Source organism: Emydura macquarii, unplaced genomic scaffold (genome assembly GCF_026122565.2).
Source record: "Emydura macquarii macquarii isolate MOO-44397 ecotype Brisbane River unplaced genomic scaffold, CSIRO-AGI_Emac_v2 contig_3295, whole genome shotgun sequence".
Taxonomy (NCBI): Eukaryota; Metazoa; Chordata; order Testudines; family Chelidae; genus Emydura; species Emydura macquarii.
The window spans coordinates 3,696,609-3,722,203 of NW_027133432.1; the positions used below are offsets into that span (position 1 = coordinate 3,696,609).

General features: G+C 37.1%; 1 protein-coding gene across 16 annotated transcripts in view; it reads left to right on the top strand.

The window, feature by feature from the left end:
- The window catches only part of SENP6 (SUMO specific peptidase 6), a 145,967-nt gene that overhangs the window by 37,745 nt on the left and 82,627 nt on the right, over positions 1-25,595 (top strand). For 9 of the 16 annotated variants that reach the window (XR_010917109.1, XM_067532686.1, XM_067532691.1 and 6 more), the window contains exons 3-7: positions 2,710-2,773; positions 4,084-4,226; positions 9,580-9,681; positions 18,674-18,694; positions 24,988-25,058. Coding sequence is in view for 14 of the 16 variants with exons in the window: in XM_067532686.1 (XP_067388787.1) it covers positions 2,710-2,773; positions 4,084-4,226; positions 9,580-9,681; positions 18,674-18,694; positions 24,988-25,058 (401 nt within the window). In the remaining 2 variants the exon portion in view is untranslated. Of the gene's footprint in view, positions 1-2,709; positions 2,774-4,083; positions 4,227-9,579; positions 9,682-18,673; positions 18,695-20,333; positions 21,046-24,987; positions 25,059-25,595 lie in introns of those variants that run through there. The other 7 variants (XM_067532690.1, XM_067532699.1, XM_067532687.1 and 4 more) reach the window with 4 other exon arrangements.

Here is a 25,595-nt window from a genome sequence, read left to right on the forward strand (position 1 = left end):
TTATAAAGGTATAGCTGTATGTAGGATCCATTGTGTTCAAATTTTTATAAAAACCATCTTTGTTTCTGCTTTCCCCATAGCTAAAAGTTCAAGATTTATGTGCAGTTTATATACATAGCTGCTTTTAGAACCCTAAACTACATAGAATGCAAGTCTGCGAATGCAGATAAAACAGTGATTGAAGGTTGTTAAGCTTGTTTTTAATTTCTGTGTTTATTTTTTGCGAAGGCAAAAAAAAAAAAAAAGCTTTGACCCACCTACTTCTTACATCCCATATCTTAAACCTCCCTAGTTTTGAGCTCAGAATAAAATCTAAATTTCCCTCTCTGGAAATCCTAGGAGATATGGAAGGTGAAACCTATGTTTACTGTGTGTTCCCCCAGACTTTTAAAGTTGTACTGAATCAAGGGTGATTATATAGACTTGAGTCTGCCTTTTTTTCTTAGCTACTTTTAGTTGTCCATGTTAGTCCATGCTAGTCTCTGTTCCACTTCAATTCAGTCTTTGGGTATCTTTGTTACTTATCAATAACTATTTTAGGCTGACATGCACAAGCTGTTATTTTTGTCTAACCCTACCACCCATGTTTTTGTTTGAATGATATTGCGACTTTCATCTAATGATGTTTATCCTCTCTGACAACTTATTAGTATGTTATGCTTTTCTAATACATTTTTATTTGTTACAAATATTGACAAAGTTTTGGAGAGAAATCTCTGAAAAATATTCAATTTCACAGTAACTGTCCTTCCTATTGCTAGATTTCCTTTAGTTTTCTAAATAATTTAAAATCTAACTTTATTATTTTCTTAGGTCAGACACAGAGTGATCACTTTATCAGTCCTCATCCTCAAAGGAAACCTGTGCGACAATTTCAAAAGACATAGTTTGGGAGCTTAAATTCATAACTGTGCTAGACACTAAAAATCACCATTTTAATAAATACACTGGATTTATGACTTATAACAATCTGTAACTCACTAACTCCTTCCCCCCTTTTTTCCTCTATGGCTATAAGGGGTGTTAACCAGTCACTTCATGTGAATGAAAATAGGTGCTAACTGCTTATGCTAAACTATCTGTTCCACCTTGTACTTACCTGTGATAGAGTACCATTCCTAGACCTGAAGAAGTGCTCTGTGTAGCTCGAAAGTTTGTCTCACCAACAACAGAAGTTGGTCCAGTTTAAAAAAAAAAAAAAAAAATTACCTCACCTACCTTATCTCTTTATTGGATCTAGGTCATATAATTGTTCCAACATGAAACTTCATCCCTAAGCATGTTATTGACCACACTTCAAATATTTTGTTAATTTGATGTATTTATTCGTTATACTTCTGATTTATTACAGTTCCATTAAAAGCTAGAGATTTCCCTAAAGTAACAATTTCTTCCAGAAATATTGGAAAACTTTTGGTGTGAGTCAAAAACAAACACCTACATTTGCATTTTCTTCACCAGTACTTTTTTCTTCTTCCTGTTGTGTATATGTGAGCAGGTGATTTAATTGCTGTGGAAAATAAGTGGTAAATGCATCTTTGTCTTGTGTCCTTCCTAGAGAGAAAAGGTATTAGAACTGTATCCATTTACAAAATATGAGTTGTTGCTTGGGAATGAAAACTGCAGGTCTGTGCCCAGGATGTTCATTGTTGATTTTTAGTTCCACCTTACCCTGTCAAAGGCCTTTTCCTCCCCACTAATGACTGAAGTTGAGAGGGTTCTTCTTGACCTGGACTAAATATAACTTTCTTAACCTAATAGCCGCTCTAAAGATATCTATCTTTTATAAATCCTCCTTAGTTTCTTTTGTAGCTTGGCAATATTTTGATGTTGATAAGGCATACCTTGACCACATTCTTTGTGTGAGTTTAATAAAGAAATGTAATGAGCATGTGGTAAGGTCCTTCCTGGGTTTAGAAATAAATTACTGCAAACTCTTGAAAAGAAGTTGATATTTATTCCACTTTTAATACCACATTAAGCACATTTGTGAGAGGCCTGATTCAATAATTGAAGATAGCCATCAATGTTAGTGTATTCTAACTACTTGCTTTTAATATGGAGAAAAAGGTTGCACAATTCATACCCATACCAAACCTACCTATGTGCACATTCATGCTTCTATAAGTTTATTTACATAGATGTATTGTTGGAGTCCTTTCCTTAGGAGCCTGATGCTTTCTTCTTCCTTCCTTTCTAGGAAAAATCTTAATTTAAATGGAAGCCTTCATTGGCTTATTTTGAAATTCTGCTGTAATCTCCCTCAGGTCTTTATCTAATTAAAGAGATGTAGCAGAAAGGTCCTAGAAGATCTGTATCCTATGAACTTGGCTGGTCCCTTTTAAATATTCAGGTTTGGTTAATGGTACATTTTAAATTGCTGATAACTTTATTTTTTCTCATTTCCTTATTTTGTTTGTAGATTTTCTTTGTGTGTTCACTTAAATTTGTTTGGAGATCAAATTAACATAACATTGCTTGTTTGTTACAGTGACCACTGTAATGCTTCCAGTTTTGGGGGGGCATTAGGAGCATTGTATTTTGGAGGCATTGAATGTCTGTCTGTTTGTTTAAAAAACTGTTTAAAATATGAAAAAAATGAATGTGTAGTCTGGCTCTGAGTTGTAGTATGGTTTTAAGACTTATTTTGCTGCATTGTGCTGTTTTATAGTATATCCATATTTTTCTCTCCCATCCTCAACTCTTTAGTGAGGCAAAACTGCTCAGCATAGATGAAAGTGATGGGTCCTTCAGTCCCAGTGAAGAAAAGAAGGTATTTTTATATATTCATCCACTAAAACACACATATTAAGATTTTATTTTTAAACATAGTATAGTAATTATATTCAGTTAAAAAAACCTGAAAACCAGTGTATATATGTTGCTTCTCTGTGATGTACACTGCAAAAATCTCTGGAGTATATTCCTTTACTATTTTTGCCATTTTGAATTCCAGGGCACTGGTTTGCTGTGTAGTACTCTCTTTTCTTTCTTCTGAGCACTGAAACTATCAGCATTGATGGTTACTTTTAACGCTAGACAACTACCAATCATAGACTAAATTGTTTTTCCTTTGTCAAAAAGACTAAATTTAATTTCCCATTCTTTCTTGACACCAGCTTTTCCCCCATAAATGTATTTTCCAGTTTTGTGCATCTGGGGGAAGGAGCAGGTGAGCAATGAATGGTGGTTGTGTTCTTTTGGGATTTTGATGGCAGGTGCTGGGATATTTTGTTGGAAAGAAGTTTCGTAATATTTCAACTTTCAGTAGTGGGTATAAGTAGCAAGGAAAGGCTGTCTTTCTCCTTAACAAATCACCAGAGAGAAGCAGCTCAGTGAATTAGACCAAATGAAAGATTAAGCAAATCTTAAGCAAAGCATCACGGATGATGACTCCACAGATAATGAGGAATAGGCTGTATATGGCTGTAGCAGTACACCAGTAATATAAAGCAGCCTCTATTATATTTTTTAATTATTTGATATGTAAAAGCTTAATATTGATTTAAAAAATTTAACATTAAATGAAAAGGAGTAGTCATAGATTAAGGTATTTTCCAAAGTTCAAAGTTCAGCAAATTCAAGTTCAGCAAGTAAAATGCTATATAGAATCCAACAACATATAATAGAAATCCTGATGTTATCCCATAAAGACATCTTCTTGGCAATGTAGGATAGTTTTCTAATATTTACAATTTTTACATATTTCTGAGTTTAAGGGCACTTAAATTGTAAAAATTTCTGAGCATAAATGGCATGTTCCCTTTTCATTTTTTGTAGTTCCTGAAATTAAGCTATCCAGGACAAATCTTTAGATGAGATTTCTGAATAGACTATTATATGAAACGTTCTAATTTTAGTTTGAGTTATGAGAGCTTGGGGAAACTGTGTTTGAAGACTAAGGACAGGATTTATGTCGGAAATAACTTTTGACTGGGTTTTAGCTGGAACATTAAGATTTTTAACATCTAGTACAAATGCAGTATAAATATGGATCCAAGTGGCTATTAATATAAGCATTTTACAACTTAATAAATGTATATTATCATTAACCAAACATTTTACTGATTTTTCTCATTACAGTCACTGCGTTGTCGACCAGGAACTGTTGGCACCAGCGGCGAACACTTAAAAACATATGCAAGGCGAAGCAAAACTGGAAGTTTTAGAGTTTTGAAAGGGAATGCATTTGGACTCAACATGTTGGGAAATAGCAAGAAACTGAGGTACAGAATTTCCAAGTTTACTAAATAGTTACTAGTCAACAAACACACTAATATATGAATATTGTTTTAGATACATTTTTTACTGCCTGCAGTGAAATTAGGGAAATTACAGTAAAGACCCTCAATTTGCACTTTGCTAATCCGTACACCTGACAAGTCACAAATAAAAGTGGTCTCTCCTTCTCAGCAAAATTTAAGAGCAGAGTGCCTTAGTGAGATCTTCATTTTAAATTACTCTCACAAAATGTACTACATACCACTTACTAGTAAATGCTGACGGCTGCCTGAACAAAATTAACTGACTGTGGATATTGAACTGCATCTTGATGAAGTACCATTCAAGACTGCTTATACCATCACACACATTCTTGTACCTCAGGTGATGAATGGGAAAGTAATGTACTCTCTCTTGGTCATGGGCTTCCGCCTCTTCTAGGCTATCTCCAGAACAAGCTGGGATGCTCCTTGATTTTTCCCTGCTTTAGCACATTATATCATACAAGAACCCATTTTGCACTATTTCAGAGAAAGCCTTCATCAACTCTGCCCACTCTCAGCTTCATCCTGAGTTCTTCTCTCAAAAGAATTGAGCACAAATGCCAATATCTGTGTATTTGGTGTTCCAGCTGCTTCCTACCACTGCTGATATTCAATCCACCTACTACATGACCATCCACCTATGACCATCCAATTCTCTACTCTTATTCAAGTTGTGACTGAAAGCAATAGCTGTATGAAACACCAGCTGCAGGAAGTTCATAATATAATTAAATTGTATTCAATATGGTCAGTTCTTTTCCACCTCATGCAGGGGGAAGATCACAAGACAGCTACATCCGGTCAACAAATAGGCATCCTATATGAAGTGAAACCAGGCATGACCAGGACTTCAGCCTTATGTTGATAAGCAGGAAGTCATTCGTTAATAAGTACTAGTGTATCTGTTTTGGTCCCAGAATATGACAGAGAGAGGGTAAATGAGGTAATATCTTGTATTGGACCAACTTCTGTTGGTAGAAGGCACAAGCTTTTGAGCTTCACAAAGCTCTTCATCAGATCTCTGTGGCGGAGCTCAAGGTGGAATCCAGGATCTGGGTTCATTATATCCGAAGGCTCGTAATTATGAGGGGCATTCTAGTGAGGGTATGTTGTGTTTCAGTACAAAAAAAATTGAGCAGTGCATACTGGAAATAGCATTAGCCACAGGAACTGAAAGCAAGGAGTCTGTATACTCAGTGGTGCGTGCCCAATTGGTGTGTTCACACCTTCCCCTTACCCCAGGGGTAACCTGCATTCTGCATATATTGTATTCAAATAGTTGCCTAGAGAAGATGTTTGACACCAAGAGCTATTGACTTTGATTGGCTCTCAGCTGCTAGCCCAGCCCCATGTAACAATGGCTTTTCTACACAGGGCGTGCTGATCAGGCAAGCAAGAGAGAGGTGAGGCTGGAGCTTCTCAGTTGTGTACATGTCATAGAGGAGAGACCCTATTTAAGAGCAGGATTCTTCTTTGTGTAAGAGGCGGGTGGAGATTAGGAATGATCATGGCCAAATATAAGGAGGATTTGGAGAAGAAAGAAGGCAGGAGGGATCTGAGATTCATAAACATTTCATGAAGGCATACTCCCAGAAGGGGTAAGATCAGTCCAAGAAAGGGTGTGTCTCAGGATTTTAGTTTTTTCCCCAAAGATCTTTAACTCTAGAATGCTTTGAGTAAATTTTCTCTGGTAAAGAAATTTCTTTAACCCTATGTTTTTACTTTTTGCAACTTTGTCCCCAAAGTTGTTAAATTAGAAGCCCAGAGTGTCTGCAGCTGAAGTGGAGCTCTGAGGGAGTGTGTATAAGCAACTGGGGAAGCTCACAGATTCCAGACAGTGATTTTGGGATCTGATGTGGCTGGGTGTCAGTGCCCTATGTCCAGGGAAGGGGTTCTGACAAGTTCTGAGGCTGGGAGTGTGCTGTATAGACAAGAGCTAGAAATAGTGAGAAATAGTGATTAAGATTCTACCAAGACCCAGCTAACTTGAATGTGGCAACTGGATCCACTTGCAGCAGACTAGTGACTACGGTAGGGTAGTGGGCCAGGTTGTAACAACTTGCCACTAATTAATAATGAACATAGTATAGCTAAATTCAGTAATTGTGCCGATCACTAGCACTGCACTGAACTTTAGGAAGATCACTAATAAAAAAAAGAGAGAAGGTTAGTTAAAAACACATTGAAATCAAAAATGAAATTAAAATCCCTAGACATGATATAGCAGCTACATCAAGCTGCACAATTCTTCCAGAAGGCATTTATACTGCTAAACTGAAAAGAAAGGTGGAAAAAAATTCCCAAACAAGGAACGCCCCTGTGTGACATACCAGGGTACAATCCAGACTGAATAGCTGTGTTACCTCTGCTCTCTAACCTGAACTGCCCTTTACAATGCTTTGCTGCGATAGCCTCCAGGCTAGACTGCTCACAAACAGTCCCAGCATGCATCTCACTCCCAGCTCCGTGTGCAGGTGCAAGTGCGTGTGCGTTTCTTCAGCCAACCAACCACACCTTGGCTCTTACCAGCTGCAGTTATACAGCAGGGTGACCCCAACATGCTCCCAGTTTTAGATTTTCCCCCAGAAATGATGTCTTGTGCTGCCACTTCAAATGGAGTTTCCCAAACACTTCAATTTAAACACACTGGATTAGATAAGACCAGCTTATTAACTAGACAGGGATTTTAAGTGAGTACTATGTACTATAGCAAGTAAAATGTTAGTACTGTTACACAAGGCACTGCTGAGTTCTCCATCTGGAATACTGTGCAGTTCTGGTCCCCCATCTTTAAGAAAGATGAATTCAAACTGGAGCAGATGCAGAGAAGGGCTACTAGGATGATACGTGGAATGGAAAACTTGCCTTATGAGAGGAGACTCAAAGAGCTTGTCTTGTTTAGCCTAACCAAAAGAAGGTTGAGGGGAGATATGATTGCTCTCTATAAATGCATCAGAGGGATAAATACCAGGGAGAGAGAGGAATTATTTCAGTTCAGCGCCAATGTGGACATAAGAACTAATGGATATTGACTGGCCAACATGAAGTTTAGACTTGAAATTAGATGCAGGTTTCTAACCATCAGAGGAATGAAGTTCTGGAATAGCCTTCTAAGGGTAGCGATGGGGGCAAAAAATCTAGCTGGCTTCAAAACTGAGCTTGATAAATCTATGGAGGGGATGGTATGATGGGACAGCCTAGTTTGGCAATTGACTGATCTTTGACTACTGGTGATAGATATGCCAATGGCCTGTGAAGGGATGTTAGATGGGGTGGGTTCTGACTTATAGAGAATTCTTTCTTTGGTGTCTGGCTGGTGAGTCTTGCCCACATGTTCAGGGCTTACCTGATCGCCATATTTGGGGTCAGGAAAGAATTTCCCCCAGGGCATGTTGGCAAAGTCTCTGGGGTTTTTTCGTCTTCCTCTGTAGCATGAGGCACAGCTCACTTGCGGGTGGATTCTATGTACCTTAGTCTTTAAATCATGATTGAGAACTTTAATAACTCAATCAAAGGTTAGAGGTTTATTACAGGGATGGGTGAGGTTTTGTGGCCTGCATTGTGCAGGAGGTCAGACTAGATGATCACATTGGTCCCTTCTGACCTTAGAGTCTTTGAGTTTATGAACATTAAAAAATAAACCTGACACATTTTTTATGAAGAAAGTTTTGTTGAAAGAGGCACATTTTCTGATCAGTGCTAATAAATACTCTAACTGCATCAAAAGGTGGAAGCATATGTGAGAGAATGGATGAGTCTATTGTATTATCAGGGAGCAATTTATTAGTGTAATGATGCTGAAGATAAGCAGCATAATTTCTTTCCATCAGTCTTCACCACAGAAGATATTGGGAGAAATAGCTACCCCTGATTTATTCTTTTCAGGTAATAAGCATAAGGTAAGGTATAGTCAGAGATTGATATGTCTAAAGAGGAGGTGCTATAATAAATTAATAAAAGAAAACAGAAGACCAGATAGTGCATAAATAGGGTTTGGGTTGATTTTGGGGAGTATGAAGCAGTTAGCCTTCCTACAGTATTTAGTAAAATCACTGAAACAACAGTTAATCTTAACATGTAACAATAGGTACAAACCAGCATGAAAATTGCATATCTGTGGGAGTTCTATTATTTTGTGAACAAAATAATAAAGGTTATATAGTTAACATTTATTTGGACTTCGACAAAACCTTTGACAAAGTCCTTCATGAAACAGGCTACACAAGAAAACAGGTAGTCCTGGGAGAGAGGTAAACTACTGTGATGGATTAGAAACTGGATAAGAGACAGAAAATGAAGAGTAGAAATAGCTGATCAGTTTTAAGTATGGCACAGGATAACAGTGGGGTCCACAGAACTGGTACTCTAAGTGGTGTTCAATATGTTAGTAATTTGGAAAGGGGAGTGAATAGTGAGGTCAGACTTTTGTGGATTACACAAAACTATTTGTCAGGATATAAAAAGAATCCTATGATATGAAAAAGACTGAAGAAATTCCCAAATTCCCAATACCAAAACAAGGGAATGAATGAAAATGAAGGTAGAGAAATTAAAAATTTAATAAGAGGAAATAATTTTGTATTTAAAAAAATGCCTAATTAACCTGCAGAACTCATGGCCAAAAAATACTTTGAGACCAAGAGCTTAAGAGAATTGTATGAAGGCTTATGTTACCTTTTATTTTATAAAATCTAATGTTATGTCATAGACAACTACTAGCTGTCTCAGTTGAGGAAGAAATGTTCCTTTTTGGCAGAATATTCTATAGTTGTCCATTACGCAGGCTTTTATTCTTTCCTGTAAAAGTCTGGTACTGACCAATGTCAGGAATAGGATGCTGAGCTGTTTTGGTGTATGGTAGTTATGCTCCTACAAGCACAGAGGTAGACTTTGTCACAGCCAGGATTATTTTGAGAGACTGATTTCCAGTTCTGTGTACAGAGCTCTAGTCTGGACGTTTTCTTTTTCTTTTCTTTTCTTTTCTTTTTTTTTTTATTTAAAATTTTTATAACATTTTCAAATTAGACATTTGTGACCACAAAGGATTGTGAAATATCATTGCAAAAGATTATAGCAGAAAGTCACAGCAAGAAATCAGGTGTGATTTTGGGTCTGCAAGTGAAGAGAGACTGAGAATCCTCACTTCTGGCTATGCTGCTGCTTTATCAAACCAATGTATTTACATAATTTGAGTATTACATTATTTTAGTTACTAATCAGCTTCATGACACTTCTTTGCTTTTGTTTCATTAAGTTTCTGTGGTTTTGTTAATTTTGGAACTTTTGCTTACCTTACTTTCTATAATATTTACAGTGAAAATGCCCAGAATATAACTTGTCCAGGAACGATGGTGCATGGCAGACGTTTTCACCATGCTCATGCACAGACACCAATAGTAAAAACAGCAGCCCAAAGGTAAGACGAAAGAAACAGTTTTGTCATTCTCATTCCCCCTGACTCTTCCCCACTAGTGTGTTTCATTTGTGGTGGTGGTTCAGAGCATTGTGTTTTCAAGAATTTTCATACTGTCTTATCTTCCCACGGTTGAGTTACATACATGTTAATCTTCAGGGTCCCGAAAATAATTTAAAGTAAATGGGGATGTGTAACGTGATGATGATTTCTATATTCTTTAATACCTGCCTTCATTGAATTGTGAAGGTTTCCAAAAGCTTACCCTGTTAAGCTTCATTGTGAACTTCACTTTTTAATAAAACGTTTTTATTTGAAAACATTTTGTGGAATGTAATCTTTCAATTGGAAAGAAGTTAATAGTGAAAGTATTTGGGGGGGGGGGGGGAGTCAAAATAGTTGTAAATCTACAATAGAACATCACTTTAATAAACACTACCATAATCAAACACTTTAACTGATTAATAATTCCAGTTTCTTCCCCCACTTCACAAAGATTCAGTAGCAAATGTATTGAGAGGTCATATTACTCACATCACTTTAATAAAAAGACTTAATTGTTTACTATGACATATAAATCTTAAAAACAACAGCCATCAAAATAATTGGACTAAATTAAGTCTTCAGTGGGATACTCATGTGAGCAAGGTTATGCATATGCGTAAGTGTGTGCAGGAGTGGGGTCAAGTTATGCTAACCACTGAAATTATTTTGTTTCAGGGAAGTGTCTGTGGGGAATCTCAAGGGATCTGCTAGGTCTGATATTAATTGATATCTTAATGGTCTGGGAGAATAGTAAAAATCAAGTTAATGAAAAATGTAGATGATACTAAATTAGGAAGCTTTACAAACATCAGTGAGGCTCAAGAAGGTGACTTAAATTATAAATATGAGCAAATTATAACTAAATGAGCTTAAAGTTGAAAAAATGCAAGCTAATAAATTATTAGTAATAATACATCTAGAGGAAAAACATTGTATGGACCTTCAACAGAAGTTAGAAATCTGGGACAAATTATAGCAATAGAAAAGGTAATATAGTGGACAGCAGATGAGACATGAATTTGCAAAATGATAATATAATAAAACAAAAATATAATTTTTGTCTGCATATGCAGAGGTCTCATGTCATAGGCCTTCTAGTCCCTCTGTATTTGGTCCTACTACCAAGGCCCCCACATGGAGACAGGTGGAAGAGTACACTTTACTGGAGGCCCTCAGGGGCCTGGCCCAGGCTGCAACCCTCATTACCATGAGGAAAAAAAATTTCATGGCTCATGAGATTGTACGTGTGGGATGAAGGATTGTGGTATGTGTGTGGGTGGGGGACCGTGTTACAAGTTTGTATGGACCTGAAAAAATTATGCTTGGGCCCTGCCTACTACAGCAGCAACAGGAATACTATGTTCAGGTCTGGGTGACTCAATGCCATAAAAGATATTGACTGACTGAAGGCTGTTCAAAGAAAACATCAGAAGTAAGGGTGCCTGGGAGATTTTTGTCTATATGTAAAGGTGGAAAGAGCTAAATTATAGGTCTTGGCTAAGGGAATAAATGGTGGGAAATAAGAATGTAGAAATTTGTAAGATGTAAACACTGAGAATGGTGATAAATTATTTACTGAGTTTGAGGTATAACAAGGTATAATGAAATGAAATTAAAGGAAGACACAAGTAGAATATTAGGGGAAAACTTAGCAATCAGATGTATTTCGCTGGAATAGTCTTATGAAAATGGTAAAAATTCTGTTGGTTGGGACACTTAAAACTCTGCTGGATCAAAACAAACAATCGTAGTAAATGGACAATAGGTAACAGCTCCTGTGTTGGTTGGGAAATGGACTAGGTAATCTAATAGGTTTCTTCCATCTCTAGATTCTGTAAGTACTTCAGAAAATTAAATAGCGGGGAATTGCTTTTTATGAAGTCTTCTATTGGTGATGTTGTGTAATTTGTTTTACATACATACATGTACCTTGATACATGATAGATCACCTAAATCAGGTAAGATAAATGTGAATGACATCACTGCTTATTCCCTGCAGTACTATTGAACATCCTTGAGACAACCAGGGGGTTCGCTATCACTGGAATTTTTAAATGAAAATGGCATGTTTTTCTAAAAAATGTGCTCTAGTTCAAACAGGAATTAATTCAAGGGAGTTCTATGGCTCGTGGTACATAGTTCAAACTAAATGATAAGTGTTTCCTTCTGGCCATATAATTAGTCCATGAGTGTACGGCACGTGTAGTTTGTGTCTCTAGCCTTTTTATCTTCATTTGTTTTACAATTAATGTAGAAAAATGTTCAATAAACTCTTGAAATATTTGAATGTGTTACAGAAGAAGAGTTAAAACAGGTGCTTTAAGAAGTTCTTCTGTCCACAACCTCTCCATTCAAATGCTACCTTTTTATCTGAGAGTTTCACAATGTTGACGCATGAGTGCTTTGTTCCATAGCTTCCTCCCTTCCCCTCCTTATTCCTCTTTAATTACCCTGTAAATAATTCAGTTAATTTCTGAGTGGCGTGGTTGTCAAGTCAGATGTAACTTCTTAATCCCACCCCTTTTTCCATCCCATCTCTCTTTTTTCCTTTTACTCCAACTTCATGAATAGCATGGCTGATGTTATGGTGTGATTAAATAAAGTTGCCACGGAGTGCATTAAGGCAATGCAGGGCCATAGAGGCACCACAATGCAAGGAAAAGAGATCTATGGCCCTACTATTGTGGTCCACATACTGTTCCTGACCCACTTGGAGTTGTACTGTTGAGAGTTCCCCCTCTACCTAAGTTCACTGGTACAGGTCCCCTGTCCCTCTGGTACCAGTAGGCATGGCAATGTAGGGGCATGACCATCTCTTCTCTTCCACCCCCTTGAAGAGGCACAGGTGGCAGAAGAGGGTGGGTGGAGCCTTCTCCAGTAATTAACCTAGAAATCAGGGTATGTTTGTGTGGGTGAGCTGAGTCCACCTGACTCTTTTCCTGCCACATGCACTTTACTATTGCAGAGTGGGACAATTTGGAAATGGGGCCTCTAGAGCAGTTGGTCTTTGAATGAATGCTCCCCTGAGAGACATGTAGCAGTTCAAAACACTCAAGCTATTGTTTCAGTTGTCTGCAGAAAGACATTGCTAGATCAGTTAACTCAGGTCACATTAATAAAAGCAGTGACATGTTTACAAAAGTCACTAGAACATTTTAAAGTAAACAAGGACAGGAGACAGTGCTTTTTTGTATTCTTTAATATCAGCCTTAATTATAATCTCTTAAACTTGATTGTGAAACAATCCCTAGGCATAGCCCATTAGTGCCTATACCCTAAACTGGTCCTGATGTGACATCAAACCTCTCCTCATCTCCTCACCCATTTGATTGGCCAACTACAGACCTGTAGATTGAAGCAAAATTAGCTCATTTGTATGTGCGTGTGTGTACTTTTGCAAAATTGAGACACATTGCGGATAAGCTATTGAAGTAGTTTGATTTTAGTGATCTTTAATTTTTCTTATGTATATTCAGAATTATATTAAAAGGTCATTTCTTAGTGGTGCTATTTATGTACTAGATAACAGGCAGATGACTTTAGGATGAAGATAGTGTGTTAGTGTTAATTACAACCAAGAAATAATGTCATACTTTCTTGAGTGCTGATTCTTGATAAAGGATATTGGAGCCAAAGTAACTTGACTAATTTACCATTGGCATCTAAGGCTGGTCTTTTCAGAGGAACTTTAGGGTTTGTCCCCACTACCAATAAAAAATAAAACCCCAATTCTGCAGCACTCTCGGAGCCTGGGTCAGTTGACTCCGGCTTGGGCTGCAGGGCTAAAAATAATAGTGTTAGACATTCCAACCAGGGTGGTGAAATTTGGCATGGGGGGAGGATCTTAGAGAACGGGCTGGAGCCCAAGAGGGAATGTGTACCATGCTATTTTTAATCCCCCAGTCTGAGCTCTGTGTGATTGAGTCAATTGATTTGGCCTCTGAGACTCAGCCCTGCAGGTGTTTTTTGTTTTTGCAGTATAGACATACCTTAAGAGTTAGATGCCATGATCCCATTGATCTAGGTGCCTACTTTCATGTAGAAGCTGTGAGAGGGTGGAGCATGTTCCAATGATATGTGAGGATGGTGCATGTACAGTCTGGTCACACACAGGAGCTGTGTGGGATGGCACATTCACAGTCTGGTCAGCACTAGAAGTTGTCAGAGTCTCAGGCCTTCTCAGTGAGGATAGAAATTTGGAGGTTTTGGTTGTTAAACTCTAGCAAGTCTCTATGGAAGATGTGCGAACTGTGATATTCTCTTATAACAGATTGTTGGGCAATCTTAATAATAGGCAGGGTTATCAGCCCCATTTGTAATCAGAATATTAGCAACACTCTAATGTTGATTATATAGCTGCAACCAAACAGCATCCTTCTTTTGAGCTTGTTTATGTCGTAAATGTATTTTATGGTATGGTAACATATTTAACTACTTCTATTTGCAAAAAATAAAAAATATATTCCAGCAACACATTTACTTTACTTACATCTATAGTGCTTATTGCAATGACCGCTAAATTCAAATAAAAACATAAAACAGAGGAAATTCATTACATCTAAGGTGGTGTTTCTGGCACAGGAATTGCGGGCCCTCTTGCTCTTTTGTAGGTTTTTTTTGTCATAAAAGTGGGTAGGATGGAACTGATCACCAAATCTATTTTAACCAGTTTGGGCACTTTTCCCTTGACTTGGCAACTTGGTATGTATGTTGTTTTTCTCTCGGTAAGGAGCCACTGCAACAAATGAGGCATTGGAATTGCTCATTTATGAGCATAAATTCAGTCTAAATGGTATTACTGAAATCTGAGTTCATTTGCACAATTGGAATGTTGAAATCAATGGCTGTAACTTACTTAGGAAGGATTGAGATGGCCAAAGGTTAGAGGGAAAGGCACTCTGTCAAAAATGGCATTACCTGTTTTGGAGTCACTGATAACTTTAATGTTTATGGATCAGTGTCCTAGCAGATAAAGCACAAGATGGGGTATTGATTGGTGTTTGCAATAGATCACCAAATCACATTAGTGAACAGGATGACTGCTTCCTTATGCACCTATCTATAATGTGTAGGGGAAAAATAACTTATGAGAACATGGGGGGATTTCAGTTTAACTGACACATGCTTGAGATGTCATACTACTAGTACTAAAACATCCATGGAATTTCTAAACTCAAGAAGTGTTGGAGCCAACATAGGGAAATTTTTTATTAGACTTTGTCCTGGCAGATAAAAAGGAACTGATTGCAGAACTAAAAATTAAGGGTAGCTTATGGTATGTCTACACTACAAAATTATGTTGACCTAAGTTACGCTGACATACAGCTACCACAGTAATTAAATCACTTTTGCAAGTCCACACTACACTCCTGCTGTCGATGGTATGCGACCTCACTAGGAGCGCTTACATCTTTTTAGCGGTTCAAAAAACTTTTATCCAAGCTAGCTGAGTAGCACACTCAACAGTTAAGGTTATTTTCACTAAGTCCCCAAGTACTGGCGAAATTCCAGAAGACTGGCACATTAGCTTTCTTCCAATCTTTAAAGAGGGTTAACAGGATGTCAAGGGTAAATCATAGGGCTGTCAGTCTGTCATAAATCCTGGCTAAGACAACAGAATGGCAGATATAGGACTTGATTAATAAAGAACTAAAAGAGGGTAATGTAATTAATGTAAATAAACATGGTTTACTGAAAATAGATCTTGTCAAACCAACTTGTCTTGTTGGTGATATAACAAGTTTGGGTGATAAAGATAATAGTGTTGACGTCATATATTTAGACTTCTTTCTATGAGTCATTTTGGTTAAAGTAGAACATATAAAATTAACATGACACACATTAAAACTGGCAAACTGATAGGTCTCGATGTTATTGTAAACGGAATCATCATCCAGGGGGTGTTTTCCCAGTTGAGTCCCATAAGGATTGGGTCTTGGCCCTGTGCTATTTAACATTTTTATCAGGGATCTGGAGGAAAACAAAGTCCTCACTGATAAAGTTTGCAGGTGAGACAATCATTGGAGAGTGGTAAATATGAAGAGGACAGATCATCAAGTCAGAGCGATCTGGATTGCTTGGTAAAGTGGGTGTGACCAAACATATGGCTAAATATATATGTATATATTGAGGAACAAAGAATGTAGGCTGTGCTTACGAGATGGGGGACTCTATCTTGGGAAGCAGTGATTCTGAAAAAGATTTGGAGATTGTAGTGGATAATTATTTAAACATGAGCTCCCAGTGTGATACTATTGCCGAAAGAGCTTATGACATCTTGGAATGTATAAACGGGACTCTCTAGTAGAAGAGGAGAAGTAATTCTACCTCTATACTTGACACTGGTATGACTGCTGCTGGAATACTGTGTTCATTTCTGGTGCCCCAGTTCAAGGAGGATATTGATAAATTGGAGAGGGTTCAGAGAAGAGCCCCAAGACTGATTACAGGATTAGAAAATATGTCTAATGGTAAGCTCAGTTGAGCTCTGAGTCTAACAAAAAACAATTCAGTGGCTGAAAGTTGAAGCTAGACAAATTCAGATGGGAAATAATGTGTAGCTCTTTTATGGTGAGAATAATTAGCTAGCAGGGGTCATAGTGGGTCTCTGTCACTAACAACTTTTAAATCAAAATTGGATGTTTTTCTAAAAGCTGTGGTCTAAGAATTTTTTAGGGGAAGTTCTATGGCTTTTGTTATACAGGAGGCCTGAGTAGATGATCACAATGGTCACTTCTGGCCTTGGAATCTGTAAATCCCCTCTAATTCTAATTTTGCCATACATGCCATACATGAAGCTGAACAGCATGTACATGTGCCAGAATATGGTCCTTAGTCTCTCATGCACGCTATGAAGTGTGATTTAAGTAAAACAACACTGGGAACTTGAAAATAAAAACATCATAGCAGCCCTAATTTAAAGAATTCCCTAGTAGAATTCCCTAGCTTGTCATTTCTGAAGACCTGTATTTTTAAGTCTGGACTGGATCGTAAGCAAAACTAGTTCTGTGGTTTATTTTAGATCTGTCCTCTAGCTAATGTTACTTCAAGTAATGAACACTGCTGCAGTTTGAACCATTTTGGCAGATTCTTCTGAGATCTAGATTGGAATAACAGGTCTCATGTTTCAACTAGATTTTATTGCATGATCTTAATGGAGTAATTTCTTATGGCAGTGCCTGTGTTGATCCTTGTCTGTGTTCTGGAATATCTATCTCCAGTTCTTCTGAAGTGTACAAAATCACAAGTTTCCTTTATTACTTTTTTCTTTAGGCATTTTACACTTAAAAAGATGTATAGAAAGCAAAAGAAGCATTCTTATGTTGTTTTCATCATATTACACATTTAGGAAGATTTCTTCTGTTTGTACTTTTGTGGCATTTTGGGTTTCAGTTCATAAAGCCCATACCTGCTGGAATCTTAGTGTAACAGGAGAGCAGGCCCCTTAAATAAAATCGGGTGCAGGTATGCCTTAATTTGGTGTAATGCTCCTGAGAGTTATAAAGGAGACAGCTCAAAGACAGAATCCAGAACCAGAGAGGGAGGTTTGAGAGTTGTTAATTCAGAGTGAGAATGAGGAAGTCCACAATCCAGTCTTGAAAGAGTGAATGCACATGCTCTCCCTGAAGAAGAGCAGAGCTGGCTGAGAGGCTTCAGGATGGAACATCCCTGAATGAAGAAAAAAAGGTGGGATCTCCCTGTTTGTTCAGTGGAGCCAGATGAGGCTGGTGAAAGCAGAAGACAGTCAGGCATTACCTACCCTGAGACCCTTGGTCAGAGAAATCTGAAGAGGGCTGAAGACTGAGAGCAGTAGAGGGAGATGGCTGCTGGCTCTGAGTCAGAGAGCCAAAGCCAGTGGGTCAGAGAGGGCTGAATTGCTGGGAATGATGGAGGCGTGAGTCTGCTGATACCTGCTGTGAGGGCTAGAATCAAACCTGGAGAAGAAGCAAGATAGAGAAGCACTCCATCTAGAGGCTGACTTCTAGAAGTGTTGAGCACTTGCAGCTCCTATTGATTTTAAATAAAACATTTCTGAAACTAAGGCTCAGAGGGTGTATCTACACTGCATTTAGACAACTGGGGCTGGCCCTGCGTCAGGCTCACAGGGCTTGGGCTAAGGGGCTCTTTAACTGTGGTGTAGACTTTCTGGCTCAGGTTACAGCCTGAACTCTGGGACCCTCCCACCTCACAGGGTCCTAAACCTGAACATCTACATTGCAATTAAACAGTCCCTTAGCTTGAACCCCAGGAGCCGGAGTCAGCTGGGCTGGGCTAGCTGTGGTTTTTTAGTTGCAATGTAGACATACCCTGAGTATCTGATGTATTTGGAGCTTCTTCGCAGCCCCTGGTTTTTTGGATGTGAAGAGAGCTGCTTCTTTTTCTGTCCTCTCTCAAATATCTGATCCATGTGGACTCTAGAGTATTTAGGTAGTGCTATGTGACTTTAATTTTCTCAGCTTGTGAATATTTAAATATTTTACAATTTTATTTTTTAATAGTTGGGATTGGATTGCTGTATAATAATGCAAATAAAGGTAAACTTGTATACTGTTTCCCCCCTGATGGTCCAGTGGGATTGGAGCAAGGCTCTTATCTTAATTCATAACTTTTATTTTGTCATGCCACCTTCTACAGTGGAGAGAATTAAAGCAGATTGCCAGTCTCAATTTAAAATTAATCAAATTCTGTGGGATTGAACAGGGTGCATGCTGTTGCAGAATTTTGACCACTGATTTTTGCTGGTTTGAGGAATAAAGTTAATTACATTTCTATTTACTGCTATAAAAATATTGACAACATTTTTAACTTTAAATAGAAAAGTACTACAGCTTGAATTTAAGAAGTGACCAATTGATAGTAGTTTATATTTGATAACTATTAAAAATTAAGTGATGTGCAACAAATGTGGGGCTTTACATCTTATGTTTTTCTCTTTTTTCATATTTTTAAGCAATCTGGACCGAAAGGAAAGGTAAGTATAATGTTGATGAAATGAGCATGGAAATGAGAAATTAGAAAATTAACTTAATGATTACTCGATCAATGCTAACTAAAGAATAATCAGTAAAATCATGATCAGTTCTGCTGCCTGTGAGCTGTTTTATAAAAAAAAAAAAAAAAAAAAAAAAAAAAATCAAATGCAAACAGTACTTTTATATCTAGCTACAGGCAGTGAATGCCTTTTTAATATGGATAATGTACTGAAATACATTTTGCATACATAAACATTGTACTTATAATCTAATGTCATTATTCCACAGGAAAGTAATTATTTTATGTTACGTGACAGTATAAACTTGATATAGAAGTTAAATTATGATTAAACTGTACATTTAATATTTAAAACTTGCAAATTTATATAACTGTTTAAAGTAGCTTTCTTTGGAAATTCAGGATTTAGTGTATTGATTCTAAATCAATAGTATAATGTTGCTTTGTTACTTTCCAAAATAAAATCTAAAAGGATGTTGACATATCAGTCTTAGTCCTCACATTTTAACCTCACGAGGGGTTTGAAAAATTTCCTCTTCCTTTTTTAATAATTTTTTCAATTTAATCATGTATGGATTTTTAAGAATCCATTCTTTTCCTGTTAGTGTTTGATTCAGGCACTATAGGGATTGTCAGAAGAATAAGTTGTGCACACAGTCACAGCCCCTAATCTTTTTATTTTATTTTTTTTATTTTTTTGCAAAAGTGAAGCAGCAACTTTTGCTAAATGCTACTAAGAACAACCACCAGCAACTAGACTCTATAGGCATATGAAGCTGGTAAGGGCTTCATCTCCTCCAGCACTGTGGAAAAAAGTCATGGAGAGGGCCTTGGAGAAACAGTTTCTCCTACTTCTTGCTCCAGGCAGGAGCTTTCCCCAGTTATTTTTTGTCTTGGTTTTTCCAGTATCCAGTTGCCTTGAAGTAATAAGACAATTTTTGGGAATAGCGGACCACAGGGAACAAGCCTTTGAGTGTAGCAGATCCCAGACTAAGATCACAGGGGCTCTTGGCCTGGTTCTTCCTTTTCTGTATTCTGCAACAACATGACTGCTGAGCCTTAAGCCATTTGGGAAAGAAATTGAGCCTCAGAATCTGACTTTGTAGGATCTCCAAGCCAGGAGTTCCTGGTTACTCTATGAGATGAAACATAGCTGTGAGGCATGACTCCAAAAGCAGGGACATGGCAGGCAAGTCTTAAACTGCTTGGATAGAAATTCCACACCAAAATCTTGTGTTTTGAAAGCTAAAAACCAGTGGGCCCTTCTTGACTGTTTTCTTCTGACTGAGGTGAAACATAGAATCTAAGTGTGTCCCAGAGGAACAAATTATTTCGATGGGTAGGAATGACCAAGGTGCAGCATGCACCATAGCCCAGACTGCCCAGTTGCAAGGTATTTTTTGCCCTACTTGGGAGTGTTTGATATTCAGTGCTCAGTCTATGTTGAGGAAAGCAACACATCATAAATACAACCACAAGTATTGGTTATCCTCCTGCTACTTGAGGGAACAGAAACCAAAGCTCTTTTTAATTAAATAAATAAATGGAAAATCTGAAATGAATTGAATTCCTATTGTCTGGAACCTGTTAATAATTCTTCTCGGAAAATGTGGAGCTCATAGAATTATTTTTAAGGAGCCTATTAGCAAAAGAAATTGGCACATTCCTCATATTTTTGCGACAGTTCATTGGCTACCTCCTGTAGGACCTGCAGGAATTATACTCAAAGCAGATTGTTGTTTGACGTGTCCTTGTTGCCTCTTTAAAATTGAAGATGTATGGTTTAAAGTTTATAAACTGGATTGAACAGCAAGGAGGAATTTGCCTCAGAACTTAGCAGACAAATGCATTTGTTTTTTCCTTGGGCAGGTCATAGGACCATGTCTTTCAAATTGTATTTTGGATATCAAATATTTTGTTTAGCTCTTAAATGATTATTTGGGAGTAAAAACTAAAATGGAAACCACACAATGAAAATGTACACCAATTTAAAATATTCTACTCTAGTGAGGCGGAGACAAATTTGGTGGTGTTCAAGTATGCTTCAAGTAACCCTCCTGACCACATATAGCCTTTGTTTTATCAGCTCTAAAAGCTTCCTGTTGTTGTTTGTTGTTTTATTAGTCTCCTGCGTGGCTTTTTAGGTGTGTGAGGCTTGTTTAGACTATAATGAAGCAGGTCAAGTTTTTTTTTGCGATGCCATCTTTTATTGTTCCTCAGATGCCACAGGATACATTTGGGCACTTCTCAAATCTTTACACCTCAGTAATCTTAAAACATCCTTTATTTCAGTGAAAGACAAACTAACAAAATAAAAAGCTTAATGAACAGGTAGGACAGTTTAAAAATTTTCTGTCATTCTGAAATTTGCATGGATAATATAAATCTGGAATTCCTGGCATCATGTAATGCAAACAGGGATCAAGAACTAATTCTGTTGATGGGACACGTAACCACAGACACTCCACTTGATATTTTTGGTGGGGAAAAAAATGAGTGTGACGAATGTGAATAATTGGCGCAATGAGGGTACTAAGTTCTATTTATATTTATGAAGAAATGTATTGATTGTGTTTTAGATCTCAGAAAGCTGAGGTCTAAGTTAGGCCCAGCAAATTTAATTGAATTCTTCTGAGAAGATCAACTGGGAGAGATGATGATTTCATATTACATCATGTTGTTAACTGTCTAAATCATATGACAGTAACTTGAAAGCCTACAAGAAACTGAGAGAAATTGAAGCTGGGACTTTTAGATTTCATTGGAGTTGAACTTCACTATGAAGAAACATAAGGCTGTCATTGTAATCAAGGGATATGTCTACACTTCGCAAAAAACCCATGGCAAGGAGTCTCAGAGCCTGGGTCAACTGGCTTGAGCTGCAGGGGCTAAAAATAGGAGTGTAGATGTTTAGGCTGAGGCAGGAGTCCCAAGTCTGAGACCCTCTCCTATTTTTAGCCCTGCAGCCCAAGTCCTGCACATCTGAGTCAGTTAAGCTGGACTCAGACTCACTCTGGTGTGTGTGTGTGTTTGATTTTTGTTTTTATTGCAGTGTAGACATACCCAAATATGCCTTACTGGAATTAAGATACCATGGCTCCTGTAATTTTGCATATGGCTAAAATCTCTGCTCCTAAACTTCTGAAAAATATAGAAAGTTTCAGTAAAAAAAGGATATAGAAAAGGACAACAATTACTTCAGAATACCTTTTTGCGGATGTCTCCCGTTTGAGGGAGGTTAGAAATTTAGGAAATATGTCCTTTAATGTGCTACTTGTACCATGTACAACATGTTCTTGTTTTCTTATAGCAATGTTGAGTATTTTCTCACACCCATCTCCCCCTGCCTCTACTTGTCACTTGTACACTATCAGTAAGGGACAGACATGCACAGTTGGCCTTAGGATTTTGGAGAAGGTTAAGGTCATTCTTTTAAGTGATACGCACACGGAGAGAGAGTCTCCTTATAAGCAGAGGATTACCACCAACCTTGTGTGTTTCAGAAAAAGAAAGCAGCTTCTTATGCTGGCTCCTTTGCATAATTGTCAGTATGGGCTTCTTATTTTTTTCATTCTGCATACCATATTGGGCATGTTTGCTTTTGACTATTGTTATGTGTTCCTTATAGACATAATTGTTGTAATTGCCAGAAGACTAAATGCAAGCGTCTGGTAACTTGAAATATGATGGGGAGCAAAATGATGCCTTATCTTGGCGTAGTGCAAAGCTTAAAGTTAGGGAGCCCGCAGTACACTGTTAAAAGTCATTTTAGTGTTCAACTTATTTTTAATTGTTGTTTAGCAAAATATGATATGAAACATGAGTTCAGTATTATAATACAAAATTTAAAATGTTCAACATCATAAGTATGAACGTGCCATGGTAAATTGCTATTTCACCTGCTGAACTTACTGTGAATTGTCAACTGTATATGAAGTTGGTTAAGAAAAGTTCAAAATGGAAGATGCGTGAGAGAGAGTCGTCGTCGTCGCCGCCCGCCCTGCCCCCCCGAAAAATGTTATAGTCTGCTTTAGCTGTGTTCAGAGATCTTGAATTGTCAAACGAAGTAGCTTGGTCCAGCACTTAAAATACCAGTTCACCTTTCATTTCTTAGACATATGTATGTATCTAATACTTGTATTAAGCCTGTACGCTTTTTATTGCACTCAGATATTCAAATACCATAGTATTTTACAAACAATAGTGTCAAATATATGACAAAAGTCAAGGAATGTTTTGATGGTTGAGATGAGAGGATTTTTAAAATAAAATTTTAATAGGCTTCAGCAAAACTTGAATCATCCCAATAGCAAAACTGTTTTTTAAACTTTTTATATCTCCTACACTGCATTAGTACAGTGTAGTTCTAGTCACTTCTACCATTAGAGAGAAATGAAATACTAAAGGTACAGCAAGCTAACTACATAATGCCAAGTGACATCTCTAAAAGTAATACTTCACATGGCTTTTGCCTTACAGGATTACACCTTAACAGCTTTGGTTGTGCTGTGAATCTTTTGCCTTTTTAATTTCTACCAAAAGAAGTCAAACAAAAAACACATTTTTTACAAATGTGTAAAACTTAATTTTTGGTTCAGTTTACATGCCTATTAACACACAAACTTTGAAACTGTTAGAGTTGCTACACAAACATACTTGGCACAGACACAGAAGCAAAGAAATTAAAAAGTTAAGGCATATACTCTTGTTCTCTCTTCCACCCAATCCTAAACTATTACAGCTTCCATATGCTACATTCCACAATCTTATCAAACTAATCTGTCAACCTTCCTACTGCATAACACTATCACCACACTGCTGCCTCCCAACACTATAAAATATGGATGTCTGGTGTAGTGGCTTGGTAAAAAGGGTGCCAGAAGGCATTGTAGATAAACAACGTTAGTCAACAATAAAACATTAGAAACCTTGAAAAATTTCAGCCAGAGACAAATTTCGAACACTTGAAAGTAGACCTTTATTATTCAGAACCAATCCAACTATGTACAAAATTCAAAGGGCATAATAAATTTGCACTTCGGTAAATTTCCCACACTGAAAAGCCAACTGTGGGGAGAGAGACAGGAATTTAAGCCACATACTAAGTTCATTTCAGAATGCAACTTTAGTGTGTCACAACCAGCACCTTTATAATTTTGTTCAGTTTCCACATCCAGTATCATAAACCTCTAGCTAACTCTTCCATTCCTTAGTGGTACTGTACAGTTAGAACAAGTAGAGTACATGCACGTTATCTACATTTTTTTTATTTTGCAGAAGCTGCTGTTAAACAGAATAGGAAGAATGGTCTAAATAGTTACATTCTATACATAAAAATGATGCAAAGTGGCCTTTTTTCACATTAAAATACTTTACCAAAGTTAAGGTAGCACATACACACATTTATCTTTTCACATGGAAAACTTTGTGAGTTTTCAGAGGTTGTATACTTGTTTTTAAAAATAATCCTAGAAAGAGCAGTGAGAAGAAAAGCAATAGCCACCTCATAAAAAAGTACCTCATTTGTTAAGAAGTAATTTAATCTGCAGTAATTATCAGTCAGGTTTTTCTTTAATTTTGACACTTGCACATGTGAACTGCAACGATCTTTCTTTCAGAAGACTGAGGCATTGTTATTAAAGTGCTTGTATTATATATATTTTAGATCGTATACATTACAAATTAGCATTTTCATACCCTTCTAATTTAGCCAAATTACAATGAATTTTTACAAGAAAACAGGAACTGTTTCTCTGCCAAATTCAATTTTTTATCCCTACCTATTTTGGTACTAGAGGTCTTCAAAAAAAAGATGAAGCACTTCTTTGTAATATGAAATGTGTTTTTAGTCACTGTCTTTGTTCTAAAATATGAGTCAACTTTTTAGGCAATTTTTAAAGAGGGTAGAAGGGGAGAATTTCAGTCAGATACCAGACCTGGAAAATTTAATCCTGAAGCATGAACAATTCCAAGTTTTTAGCCATTGCAAAAGGAGATTTAGATTGGAAACACTTAGATGACCTTGGATGAGCGTAACTAGTACTCTGGCAGCCAAATTTAGGTTATTAATTTGTCTGTGTCAGAACAATGAAAAACGGATTTTAGTGTAGGTATAATATGTAATAAGAAAAGCTGTTAACTTTCTTAATTCAAATATATGTGTATCCAGTGTGTTGAAATTCATATTTGTCTTAGGTTTGGTCAAATGTATAACAAAGTCAAAATACATCACAATTTCTGTCAAGACTACAATTATATTAATTTTTTTTCCAGAAAAGAATATCCCCCTCATTTTCAGAAGATAGAAATTGACCCTATTAGATTACCTCGGCCTCAGTTGATGGGTAGGTATCCTTAGTGTTTTCATTTACTTTAAACTAGGAAGTAAGTCTTTATTTTTTAAATAAAAAGCTGCTTTGAACATTTCTGTGCCAAATTCTGTACTCTCACCTGTGTTAATTTATGGTACATCCATTGATATCAATAGGGTTACTCTGGATTTATACAGATGTGTATAAAAGCTGAATTTGACCCTTTGTGCAGACTGAATTATGCAACATGTGCTATTATATTATCATGAATTTCAAATTAGATCTCCATTTTTAGAAGGTGAACTGAAGTGGAAAAAACTAAACTCTATCATCAGTAGCTGAAATGGTATTTCTGTACACTGTAAAAGCATAGTATATGATGTCAAACAAGTGAGAATGAAGGGCTTAGCTTTGTGCAATACAAAAAAGAACAGCAAAATATCTTTATAGCTCTATATTCTTCATGGAGCAGCATCTTGAAGCAGGAGACTAAGGGATGGATTTGTTTTTTATTTAACTATATTAATAGTGGTTTTGTAGGAGCATGCAAAAACCCAACTCAGAGTTGAG